Source organism: Barbus barbus, assembly GCF_936440315.1.
Source record: "Barbus barbus genome assembly, chromosome: 34".
Classification (NCBI taxonomy): domain Eukaryota; kingdom Metazoa; phylum Chordata; class Actinopteri; order Cypriniformes; family Cyprinidae; genus Barbus; species Barbus barbus.
In genome coordinates, this window is record NC_136762.1 from 3803283 (window position 1) to 3816139 (window position 12857).

Below are 12857 nucleotides of genomic sequence, written 5' to 3' on the forward strand. Positions count from 1 at the left end.
CTTTCTTGTGTGTGTGTGTGTGTGTGTTTGTCTCAGTCTCTGTGTCCTCCTACACACTCCTCTCCATCAGGATGATTATGAAATATAATTCTGTGTTCTGGAGGTGTGTTCCAGCTCTCCAGCTGATAATAACATGAAACCATCAGCAGTGCTTCGACTCACCTCATCCTGAGTGAGGAAAGACTCCTTCTGCAGCGGGGTTAAATATCGCCCGATCAAACAGTTCAGATCCTGAAAGAGAGCAAAAACACATAATAATATTACAGAACAGAATATTAATATATTTGATCAGTTTCATGGCTGTTTAATGACCCTTACATTTAAAAGAACTGGTTCCTGTTTATTTTCATAGCACTGGAATACCTTTATAGTTTTCTTTATTAATAATTTGAATGAGTTTTTATTAGTTTATATTTCTCTTATCATTTTAGTTAAATTATAATTTTTTAATAATTGTAGTTAAAGTTTTTGTAATTTTGTTGTGTTTTTGTCCTTTTTATAATTTGTTCTTTTTTAAATAATATTTTATTTAAGTTATTTTAGTGCATAAAGTTAAACTAAATGAAAATCCGTAATTTTGGAGCTACCTAAAAAAATGTTTTATTCTATTTCAGTTGAAGTTTATTGTATTTCAAGTAACACAGTTTTTTAAATAACTTTATAATAACTCTGATTGGTTCAAATCACCAGTTCAATGAATTATTTGAGTTATCATTTAAAACCACAGAGATCCTGAATCATTTTTCTGTATAAATTTTTTAGTAAAGTTTTAGTAAAAAAACAAAAACATGTAGCACAAGTTTCTGTTTATGAGGATGCATATAAAAACTGATCCATATAAAAAAATAATAAAAAAAAGATTAAATATCAGGCTTCACTATTAGAAAATAAATTATTTTGAACAGAACAATATTTTTATTGTATTTTTACATGCAGTATTTAAAAAGGTAGACGGTGGCTGTTTATTCCATGTTTTCCATATCAGGGCATAATAAAAAAGTCATCTGGTCCTTGGTGTATAATATACAGTGGGGCAAATTACATTCAAATATTAAGTATTTGATACACTGTCGATTTTTCAAGTTTTCCCACTTACAAAGAATGGAGAGATCTGTAATTTTCATCGTAGGTACACCTCAACTGTGAGAGACAGAATATATATAAAAAAATCCAGAAAATCCCATTGTATGATTTTTGAATAATTCATTTCCATTTTATTGCATGAAATAAGTATTTGATACAATAGAGAAATAGAACTTAATATTTGGTACAGAAACCTGTGTTTACAATTACAGAGGTCAGATGTTTCATGTAGTTCTTGAGCAGGTTTGCACACACTGCAGCAGGGATTTTGGCCCACTCCTCCATACAGGTCTTCTCCAGATCTTTCAGGTTTTGGGGCTGTCGCTGGGCAACACGGAGTTACAGCTCCCTCCATAGATTTTCTATTGGGTTCAGGTCTGGAGACTGGCTAGGCCACTCCAGGACCTTGAAATGCTTCTTACGGAGCCACTCCTTAGTTGCCCTTGCTGTGTGTTTGGGGTCATTGTCATGCTGGAAGACCCAGCCACGACCCATCTTCAATGCTCTTACTGTTCTTAAAATCTCGCGATACATAGCCCCATCCATCCTCCCCTCAATACGGTGCAGTCGTCCTGTCCCCTTTGCAGAAAAGCACCCCTAAAGCATGATATTTCCACCCCCATGCTTCACGGTTGGGATGGTGTTCTTGGGATTGTACTCATCCTTCTTCTTCTTCCAAACATGGCGAGTGGAGTTTATACCAAAAAGTTCTATTTTGGTCTCATCTGACCACATGACCTTCTCCCATGCCTCCTCTGGATCATCCAGATGGTCTTTGGCAAACTCCAGATGGGCCTGGACATGTGCTGGCTTGAGCAGGGGGACCTTGCGTGCGCTGCAGGATTTTAATCCATGACGGTGTAGTGTGTTACTAATGGTAACCGTTGAGACTGTGGTCCCAGCTCTCTTCAGGACATTGACCAGGTCCTCCCGTGTAGTTCTAGGCTGATCCCTCACCTTTCTCAGGATCATTGATACTCCACGAGGCGAGATCTTGCATAGAGGCCCAGTCCGAGGCAGACTGACAGTCATCTTGAATTTCTTCCATTTTCTAATAATTGCGCCAACAGTTGTTGCCTTCTCACCAAGCTGTTTGCCTATTGTCCTGTAGCCCATCCCAGCCTTGTGCAGGTCTACAATTTTGTCCCTAGTATCCTTAGACAGCTCTTTGGTCTTGCCCATAGTGGAGAGGTTGGAGTCTGATTGATTGAGTGTGTGAACAGATGTCTTTTATACAGGTAACGAGTTCAAACAGGTGCAATTAATACAGGTAATGAGTGTATTTTTTTTTTAATATTCTGTCTCTCACAGTTGAGGTGTACCTGAAAATGACCGATCTCTCCATTCTTTGTAAGTGGGAAAGCTTGAAAAATCGGCAGTGCATCAAATACTTATTTGCCCCACTGTATATACACACACACACACACACACACACAAAAACATACATAATTTCTTCAGCTATATTGCTCAGCCTCATCACAAACCCATGTCAGGCTTCATTTCTGGAGTGTTTCATTCAGACTGTTGATTTAGTTCTTTGCTCAAACAGGCAGATGAATCCAAACACAGCGCAAATATTCCCAGCACCAGGCAGCATGTCGGTGAAGGTGTAACTGTAATCTCAGCCGTCCTCAGAGAGACAGGAAATACTGTCATTGCTCTGTCGTTAATCTCAACACAGCGAGCAAACATGAGCTACACAGAGAGAATCTAGCAAGATCTGGCAACAGAGTCAAAACGTACCCTGTGATTTCTTGCACTGAACATACAGAAACAAAACTCTGATACGTGTTTAAATAGATCATTAACAACTAGTTTTTCAATTCAGTTTTATATTCACTCCATAGAATTACTGTAAATTCTGTTGTCACTACCTGCATTTTTCAGGAATGTATTCAGCTGTACAATGCCGTTATCACTCCCATAAATTACTGAACTGTGTGTGTGCAGAACAACATTAAGCACTAAAAGGAGAATTGACAACCAAATTTAGCTGCAGTGTGCACATGACTAATATCTTCTTTTGTTTCATAGAAGAAAAAATATGCAGTGACAGAATTGTCATTTTTAGGTGAACTATCCCTTTAAATGCACAATAAAGCACACCGCATAGAATTCTGTGAGGTCATGTGACAAACTGCTGTTTCAAATCACTGCATTCTGTTTTAAATGCTATTTTTAAGGCAGTATGTACTAGGCAGTATGCTAGTATTCCATTTCAAACACTGCCAAAGTGAGTGTGTGCAGAAAAAGGCAAGCCAAGGGCACAATTTCTTTCCCTCCAGGCCTCGACTCGATGAAGGGCACAAACTTATCTAAGTCTAACACACAGAAGAGCATGTCTGACTAAACACACACACACACACACAAACTGGTACTGACTTTGACATAGGTGCGCTCCGTCTCCACCAGTTCGCAGATGACTTTGCGGAGTTTGTCAGCATCGGAGAGCTGGCGTGGAGTGGCGTTACTCGGAGGGAGTGAGGAAGACTCCGGGCCGGACGAGGAAGAGACGACCTCAGATGAGGGATTCATCTCGTGCAGACTGCGGCAGAAAGCTGCGACCTGCTCCGTACTCTACAGAGAGAAAGACAGTGATGAAGAGTGAGACATTCCTGCGCTGTTATTACCACACACACACACACACACACACTCTCGCAGCACCTGCAGCTGGATCCTGCCGCTCAGATGCCTGTCAGAATGAAGAACGCTATAAAAATCATTAGCACTCATTTGCTATTTTCAGCCTCTCCTCTTCTCCATCACTCCATCTTTTTGGTTCTCTCTCTCCATCCCTCCCTCCCTGCTCTTCTGAAATGTCTTAATTTCTTCTGAACAGCAACCAAAACATAAGCACCTGTCCATGGATGCGGTTGCTATGGGAACGGCTGGGATGGCACATGGACATTCTCACAGTAACACTGACAGGCTGAGAGAAAGTACCATCCATCCATCCATCCCGTGTCAACCGGTAGATATTTTGCTACAGTGTTTATACTCTGGTAGGTAAATATGCATGATATAGATAGGCAGGACAGCTTTATGATATTTACACATGAGAAACATGGAGTAATGTGAAAATGAAGAGGTAGCAACTTGCCATGTTCATCTGATATATGAAACATATCTCCCTATTCTGCAGTGCAAATGAGTCATTTTGTAATATTGGTGCTGACTGTTTTGAGCCTTTTGTTTTTAACTCAAGTGCTTCATAATGTGAAGTTGTTTTGCACTGATGCCAGACTCATTCATTCATTGTGAATAATCTGATCTGATCTTTTGCTTTGATTCCTTGAAACTTCAAATAAAAAGAGAAAAATAATCAAATGACATGAAGTGCCTTTCATTTGTAAAGTATTTCATTCACTGCATTATATAACAACAGGCATTACAGCATTATTATTAAATATATACACCGGTATATTTCTACAATTTCCAGAAAAATGTGTGTGTGTGTGTGTATGTATATATATATATATATATATATATATATATATATATATATATATATATTTATATTATTAATTCAGATGCTTTACTGTCTTGACTGTGCAGAGTAGCACAATGTTGCCAAAACAATAAAATTAATAAAAAAAAGACTACCGAATTAAAAATAGTTGAATACAAATTTAAAGAAACATAAAATTAATAAATAAATAAAATAAAAATATTGAACCAGTTATATAAAGCAATACATTAATTAATTAACACATAAATAAAAACAATTAATAAAATAAATCAATAAAAATATTGAACTAATTACAATGAATTAATTCTATCGCTCATCTATCCATCTATCTATCTATCCATCCAACATCTTTGATTCTCTCATTCTCTTTCACTTTTTCTTTCGCGGCTGAAGAGTTTTCTTCTAAATCACCAACCTTTTGCCTCTTTTTAAAATAACTTCTAGGGGCAAGTATATATATATGAACTTGACCAAAACTGAGAAGACAGCTTAATGTTATTTTCATTGCTAAGTGTCTGGAACTAAAATTTCAATGAACTAAACTTTGTAAACTTTATTGAATCATCCCTGAAAGTGCTCATTGAAGCCTGCAACCAAGTTGAGTAGAGTTGAACTACATCCGAATAAGCAGCAACTCAATGCACTGATGGCCAGTTGGATTGCAGACAGTAAATTAAGGCTCACTTCATTGCTGTAAATGTCCTAGAAGTGATTTCTGCTGCTACTAACTTTCACACAACTCAGTTAGATCACATATCTTCACATACATGTTCTCTATCCTAAACTCACACTCTCTGTCAGGTAACCGGGTATCAGTAAACCTCAATGCATGTAAATAAAGCATTTCTGATTGACCATGGGCTGTTTTTGCTTCTCACAAAGCCTACATCAGGTGTGATTTCTCAGGGCAACAATTTTAGTGACATCTGCCAGGTAGTAGGAACATTATGAGAGTTATTAAAGAAGAATTGCTTCAAAATAAATCCCCAGGAGCATCAGGGAATATTGGCTTCACATTGTGTCTCTGTCTGCGAGTAAACACATAAATCCGGTCCTAAATCAGAGACGCAGAATTTCATCTCCGAGGGGCGTCGGGCTTCACCTGTCACTCTAGTCATTAGCAAAAACATCATCAGCTGCCACAACCGCAGTGTACAAGCGGCGAGAGAACTGTCAAGATGTTTGTGATCCCGTTATCACAGAGACACGTTCACACGCTTTCAGATACAGCAGCTGTCAGATTTCCACAGAATTCACCATCATTCTCTGAAACGGCGCAAGTACATTAGGAAACAAGGAGAGCGGGAAACAAGAAGTAGCCCTTTCGTACGCCACACATCCACCAACAGTCACATCGGAGGCTTTTTAAAACAGAGACATAAAAGATTATTTGAAGAGGAAGATCAAGGCTACTGCACACAGAAAACCTCTCGTACAAACCCAGTGATAGAAAAAGAGTCCAAAGGTCAGCTACTAAAACATTTTTTTTTCTGAGGAGAGATATAAACAGTCGCGCTGAAGAAGCAAAGCATGACGACACCGGCGGATCTCCCAGAATGCACTCTTAAAAGTAAATATGCTTTAATTTTTATTATCTCATGTATAGGGTTGGGTACCGTTCACATTTTAACCGGTACGGTACCAATATTGGTACCTGAAACGGCACCTTTTTTCGGTACTTTACTCTGTGTTATAACAAAAAACATTAATTTCTGTGAAAGAATATGTCTAAAACTCTCCATTTCAACATTTTGAACAATAGGGCCACCAATTTTAATTTGTTTTTTTCTTCCAGAAATATTTTTTTCTTTTTCTGATAATCAAATGAAGGCATGAAACATTTATTTATGTTTAATCAAATGAAAATGAAACCCTTTTATTTTTAAAATTATTAAAATGATTACATGGCAGAAAAAGTGTGTGAATATTCCTTTAAAAAAGTTTTAATAATAATTGTATTTTTGTACAATTAAGTGGTTAATGTGGTTGTAATAATATTTTTATAATTTAATTGTTTTAGACATACATTATACTGTACAAAAGTAATATATTTGTTACATGTTAAACCGCACTTTTATTTTGACAAGTTGGTGTGAAGTTTCTGTGTGTATACAGTATGATATGATGCTAGTTTTCTCAAATGAAACGGTAAAATTCTCATGAAGTGACTCTCACAGCCTGTAAGTTCATGTGTTCATGTCATCATGCAGTGAGATGCAGAGGCTGAAAATCACCGCGAGTTCACGTGTGCTTCAGTATTTGTGTAGTAAACAAAACCGCGTCTCTTCATATTTAAATCGGCTTTTTGCGTTTTAATATTGCGATTCGAATTAAGTTACAGACCTTCTTTTATTCATCAGAAAATTGACAAATTCCGTGGCAATCCGCGCTATAGAGTAAATTCCGTTTTTATAAATGAACTCCGCCATCCTGTCCGCGTTTTCACGGAAACCATATGACCCTACAAATGTAAGCACACTTCAGGGCATTTCGGGTTGCCCTGTGTGTTGCGTTTTAAAGAGTTGCAGGGGTGACATCATGTCACAGGTTCTCTCTGCCTCTCTCTCTCTCTCTCGCATGCGCCCAAAAGCGTTCTCAGGTACCGAAATTTGGTGCCGAATGATTTAATGTGAATCGTTACTCGGTAGTACCGACGCAATTCAGTCCGTACCCTTAAAAGTACCGAGTTTGGTACCCAACCCTACTCATGTACCAGTGTTAATTTAGTTAATATTATAGTTTTTATTAATAATTTGAATTACTTTTTATTTTTTAAGTTTTAGTGTTTTTTTATAGTGTTCAGTTTTAGTTTCAGTTATTAGTTGTAGTTATTTTATTACATCAAGTTGGCAATTAGCGGCAATAAAATAAGTTAGCTTTTTTATATTTTATTATTTTATTTTATTTCACTTAACGTTTATTTTTTCAAGTAACATGCGTTTAGTTTTAGTATTTTATTTCAAGTAAAAAAAGTTAACTATAATAATTAAAAATCATGCAAAAGCACAGAATAATTGCAATCCAATTGGTCTTTAAAAGTAATCAAAGAATAGTGAGTAAAACCTTACCAACAGTATTATGGCGGTAAAATCAAATAATTAGATGGTAACACCATGGTACTTTGATATATGACAATATGCATGATATTTACAAGGTACTCTAAGGTATTTCATGGTATCAAGTGTTAACATAGAAAAATGTCCATGTATAAATTACTAACACTACGTAAAAAATAGCAGGTTCTGAGAGCAACAATCCACAAAACACCAACAAAAACCAGCACATAAACCCAAAGCATCAATAAGCCCCAGCTCAGGATAAGAAAAAACAACCGATTCATAAAAATATGTAACCAGTTACTCATTAAAACCATCCTTGTGATTTGCATTTTGCTAAGAGTAAGTGCTAATATTGACTTTCAACTACTTTTATTTACATAGCAAGCTACAGGTGCTTATTTTGGCTGACACTGTTTTTTTTTTTAAACGTGTGAAAGCTGCTTTCCTTGTTCATTAGTGGCGAGAGTCTTAGCGGTCCTCGAATGCCCACGCAAGGACACACGAAGGATGAATTACAGTGTTTCTCCCAGCGTCCTTGAGTCTCAGAACAGCATAACAGCAGAGAGAAAATACGACAACCCGCACAACACAATAAAACACATTAACTGCTGGGAAAATGCCAATGTCACTGCTGTGAAAGGAAAACACGCTTGTTAGTGGTGTTTGCTGAGGTGTAGAGCTCACAACCTCCTGTCTGAACAAAGCCCTAACCCTAAACATGCGTCACATTAGTGAAAATTTGCAGGCAAAAAGTACAATTAAAAATCTATTGTTAATTGTTAAAGACGTCACTTTAAGACCAAGCAGCATTCTGTCAGTCGATGAGGTGAATCTGCATGAACAACTTGAAATAATTATGAAATTTGTGTGGTAAATCTTTCGCCCTTGTGCAAAATTCCCAAATGCATGGATTCCTATTCCTAAAAAAAAAAAAATCACAAAATAAACGTTAACTGCCTTTAGGTAACTGTCATTTTAAGTATGAAATCTTGCAGCATAACTTCACAGATAAGGGTGTTCATATTCCAATATTAGTGTTCACATGCCTGACTTTATATGTACTTAGTGTTACAATGGAATTATGGATGTTTTTATTGATTTTATGAGTATAAAAGGTTGCACACTGTGAAGAAACAAACACATGCGTTGCGCACCTACACAAAGGGATATCCACACTTCCAGTGAACTTTCCTCCATGAAATCCCAACAAGATCACCCCACCCTGCTTAAAATAACAGCCTTTGGTGGTTTGATGGTCTTAACAGATATATGCTGATCTATGAGCAAGAATAAACTGGTTTATAACTGTTCAAAATCCCTCTAAAAACAACAAAAATCTTGCTGGAAGCCAGTGATTTGAACTCTTTTTGCAGTTTGCAAAAGCACAAAATTGCTCACAATCACAATCTGACTTGTCTATAAAAGGCTAAATGGCTAAAGAGTAAAACCTTCCCAAAAAAAAAAAAAACACACATGGTGCATGATATTTACATGGTACTTTATTGGTATTTCAAAGAACACCATGTTACTACCATGCAAAAACAACATGGTATTACCATAGTAAAATTCAATATATTAACAATTATGTCACTCTTGACTAGAAAACCCAAACATCTGACATTCTGACAGCAACAATCCACAAAACACCAACAAAAACCAGCACAGAAACCCAAAGCGTCAATATGCCCCATCTCAGGTTAAGAAAAAAACTATCCAACTGATCAATAAAAGACAGTGATTTAAGAAAAACGCCAGTCATAAAACGCTTCTCACCAGGTGCAGCATGTCATAGATGGAGTCCGATGAGCGTTTGCTGTGTCTGTTGCGTTTGAGCACAGACATGACTGACTCAGGATCAGCAGAAACAGCCTCGGAGAGAAACACGCCGGCCCACTGTCACTGACGCTGGATCAGTTACAGGAAACGCCTCAGAAATCACAGATTCACTGCTGCAGCGCCCAACAACATCCCTCCGCTTATAACAAATAGAACAAATGACAGAGTAGAGAGAGAGAGAGAGAGAGAGAGAGAGAGAGAGCTCTTCTCCTCTCTCTCTCTCTCTCTCGTTCGCCCACCTCCTCTCTTCTCGTTCCAATTCCGTATTCACCCGCCCGTTCTGATGCGACACCACCTCATTTATCTTCTCTCTCTTCCTGGCACGCTGAGCAAACACTGAGCTACATAAGTTAAGATACTCAACTCACACGTAAAAACAATCAAAGGTAAATGGAGAGAGGAAGAGGAAGAGGAAAAGGAAGTGGAAGGAATCTCCCTTCCAAGGTTGTTATTGTTCATGATAGGCTGGGCAAGTTCAAACGCACAAGAATATCAGTGCAGTGAGAATGTGAGAGACCTGTAGTTACAGATATGCAAAACTACTAAAATAAAATGTACTAGTAAAAATTTACTAGTAAAATGTACTGCCTGAATTACACCAGATTGTAAGTTAAATGATAGATTTTGAATACTTTGAAACTTTAGTTATTTTGATTGATGCATTAAAGCTGATATATATATATATATATATATATATATATATATATATATATATATATATATATATAGTATATCGTCATCTTTTATGAAAAAACTATACTTGGTGGAAATATTGATATTTAGGTAATATTAGTAATATAATACGCAGTTTTAGTAAGTTTTACAAATCGTCTGAGCGACGGGGGAAAAAAAACTCAACACAGGACGAAAAAAAATCCTCGCTTTTTCACGCGCCTGGTGTGAATAGCCACGGATTTATTGTTTCGATTCAAAAGAGTCACTGCGCTGAACACATGCGCCGAATTTTGTGAAAAGGCCTTCAGGTTGGTTTAAGCGCTTTTCCCAGCATGCAAAAATAATCACAATCCCATTAGGCTGGTTGCAGGTTCACCTGACCACTGTTAGATACACTTCTAGTATGTTCTAGTGTTCAAAAACACCTTGACGGAGGGGTCTTGAGGTATTTTCAACTATTTTTAACTTGACAAGCAATCTTAAAATGCAATGCTTATGGCAGAGGACTGTGAGTCATGATGCAAAGGCCAAAAATGTCCGTCTGCATGTGTACGTCTATAGCAGCGGCGCTTAAAAGGGGATGAAGGGTTTTAACGAGCAAACTGTCTAGCAGCTGTCAGCATGCTAATTGAAGCATCACCGCTAAAAATATAAAACTAAAGATGATGAACAACTAGTCTACTAGTTGTAAAGTAAAAGATGGAGGCTTTGCTCACAAATAGAAATTGAGTGATTCATTTTGAAGACCATCACAGTATCGGTGCATTCAGATGAGCAAATCAATTGAACAGTAGCTTCATGATTTATAATATAGGACTGGAGCAAGTGTCTGTTTCATAAAGATTGATTATCTGAACTGCCATGTGAAGGGAGAGACAGCCAGCGGGGGAAAATAAACAGAATGAATGCACTAGGACTTAAAAGAGCACGGAGAGAAATGCGCCGTCAGATCCTGTGATTCAGGCTTCACTGCGGTTCGTGAGCACATGCTGCGATGGTGGAGCACAGGAGCACGATCATTAAACACGGCCGATGAGATGCGCCACAGAACAATGATACGACAGAATCAATTCAGCTCTACAGACTCATGATGCCCTATAGTCACATTAGAATGATCGATTTACTTTATTTTTTTGTCATACTATCGCTAACAAACTTCCTCTCTTTGTCACTGTCTGAAAAACTTAAATGGACTATTTCCATTTAAAATGTCAAATTTAAACATCCATTTAATTTTGAATGGAGTATGGCTTCTGTAAGAAATTTTCTTTGAAAGTAGGGCTGTCAAATCAATTAATAAATATTCATATTTATATATGATTTATACTATATTTAAATATAAAATGTAGACACTAGGGGTGTGCATGAATAGTCGAACATTCGGTCTGCAATTATTATTCGAACAATAAAAACACTATTTGAATTTTACTATGTGTTGATTTGCTGGCCGTAAATGCAGGGAATCCATTGTAAATCCGAAGCAGTTATAACTAAATGCATATAGTATTTGATCACAGAATGTCATCATCTGCCTGGCGAAGTTTGGATTTACTTTGAGCTAAATGATCTTACTAAATGTGACCCTGAACCACAAAACTAGTCACAAGGGTCAATTTTTTGAAATTGAGATTTATACATCAACTGCTTTCCACTGAAAATCTGGAAAAAAAATCTAAATACTGAGAAAATCGCCTTTTAAAGTTGTCCAAATGAAGTTCTTAGCAATGCATATTACTAATCAGAAATTAAGTTTTCATATATTTACGGTAGGAAATTTACTAAATATCTTCATGGAACATGATCTTTACTTAATGTCCTAATGATTTTTGGCATAAAAGAAAAATCTATAATGTTGACCCATACAATGTATTTTTGGCTATTGCTACAAATATACCCCAGCGACTTAAGACTGGTTTTGTGGTCCAGGGTCACAAATGATCTGACAAAATGTAATTACTTCTGATTAAATGAATTAGTGAAACTGATTTATCATAATATCACCACCACAATGAGAAGTCACATGAAATCCAAACACAGCTGACTGAGGAAAGACAGCTGTCCATCACTGCATTCACGACTGAAGGTAAGCGCAGCTGTAGAGAGTGCATCTGATATCCAAATGATCCTGAGACATATATAAAGGTCCCTCGAGGGAGAGTGGTTTAACACAAAGCGCTAAGAAACTTAGCACACGTTATCTTTATCAGCGCGCTCTTATTGTTATCAGACTGAGGAACAAACTTTCACCGGCGCATGTGGATATCATTGTCTCTCTCAGAATTAATACGTGAAAATGTAAACACAATAAATATAGGCCGACTCCAGTATATGTAGCCTACGTTCTGTACTGTAATTGGCACAATCTGCTTGATTTTTCCGTTTGCGCTGCGTGATCTTAAATGCTTTTTTATGTATTTGTTTTGTTTACACATGTTTTCAAGCAAAATAAAACCTTGCAATATAACGTAATGTTGTTATAGAACATTGTTGAGTAACGACTAATCATAAGCTCGTTCAGAAACCGTTTAATGAGAAAATAACTTTCTCATTAAACCTCATTTAAATAAACAAATGATCAAATATTCGTTTTTTAGGAGCCCAAATATTCGAATGCAAAATTTTGGGAAAATGCCCATCCTTAAGACAAACTTTTATTTTTCATGTAATTAAATTAATTAATATGCATATTTATATATGATTTATATTATATATACTGTAAATATAAAATGTAGACA

General features: G+C 36.8%; 1 protein-coding gene across 3 annotated transcripts in view; it reads right to left on the minus strand.

Moving 5' to 3' along the window:
• LOC306854347 (rho guanine nucleotide exchange factor TIAM1-like) overlaps window positions 1-12857 on the minus strand; it is a gene marked incomplete at its 5' end in the record, with an annotated part of 44153 nt that overhangs the window by 7915 nt on the left and 23381 nt on the right. For 2 of the 3 annotated variants that reach the window (XM_079392281.1, XM_079392280.1), the window contains 2 exons: window positions 163-231; window positions 3466-3660. In XM_079392281.1, coding sequence (XP_079248407.1) covers window positions 163-231; window positions 3466-3660 — 264 coding nt within the window. Of the gene's footprint in view, window positions 1-162; window positions 232-3465; window positions 3661-9384; window positions 9589-12857 lie in introns of those variants that run through there. The other variant, XM_079392282.1, reaches the window with a different exon arrangement.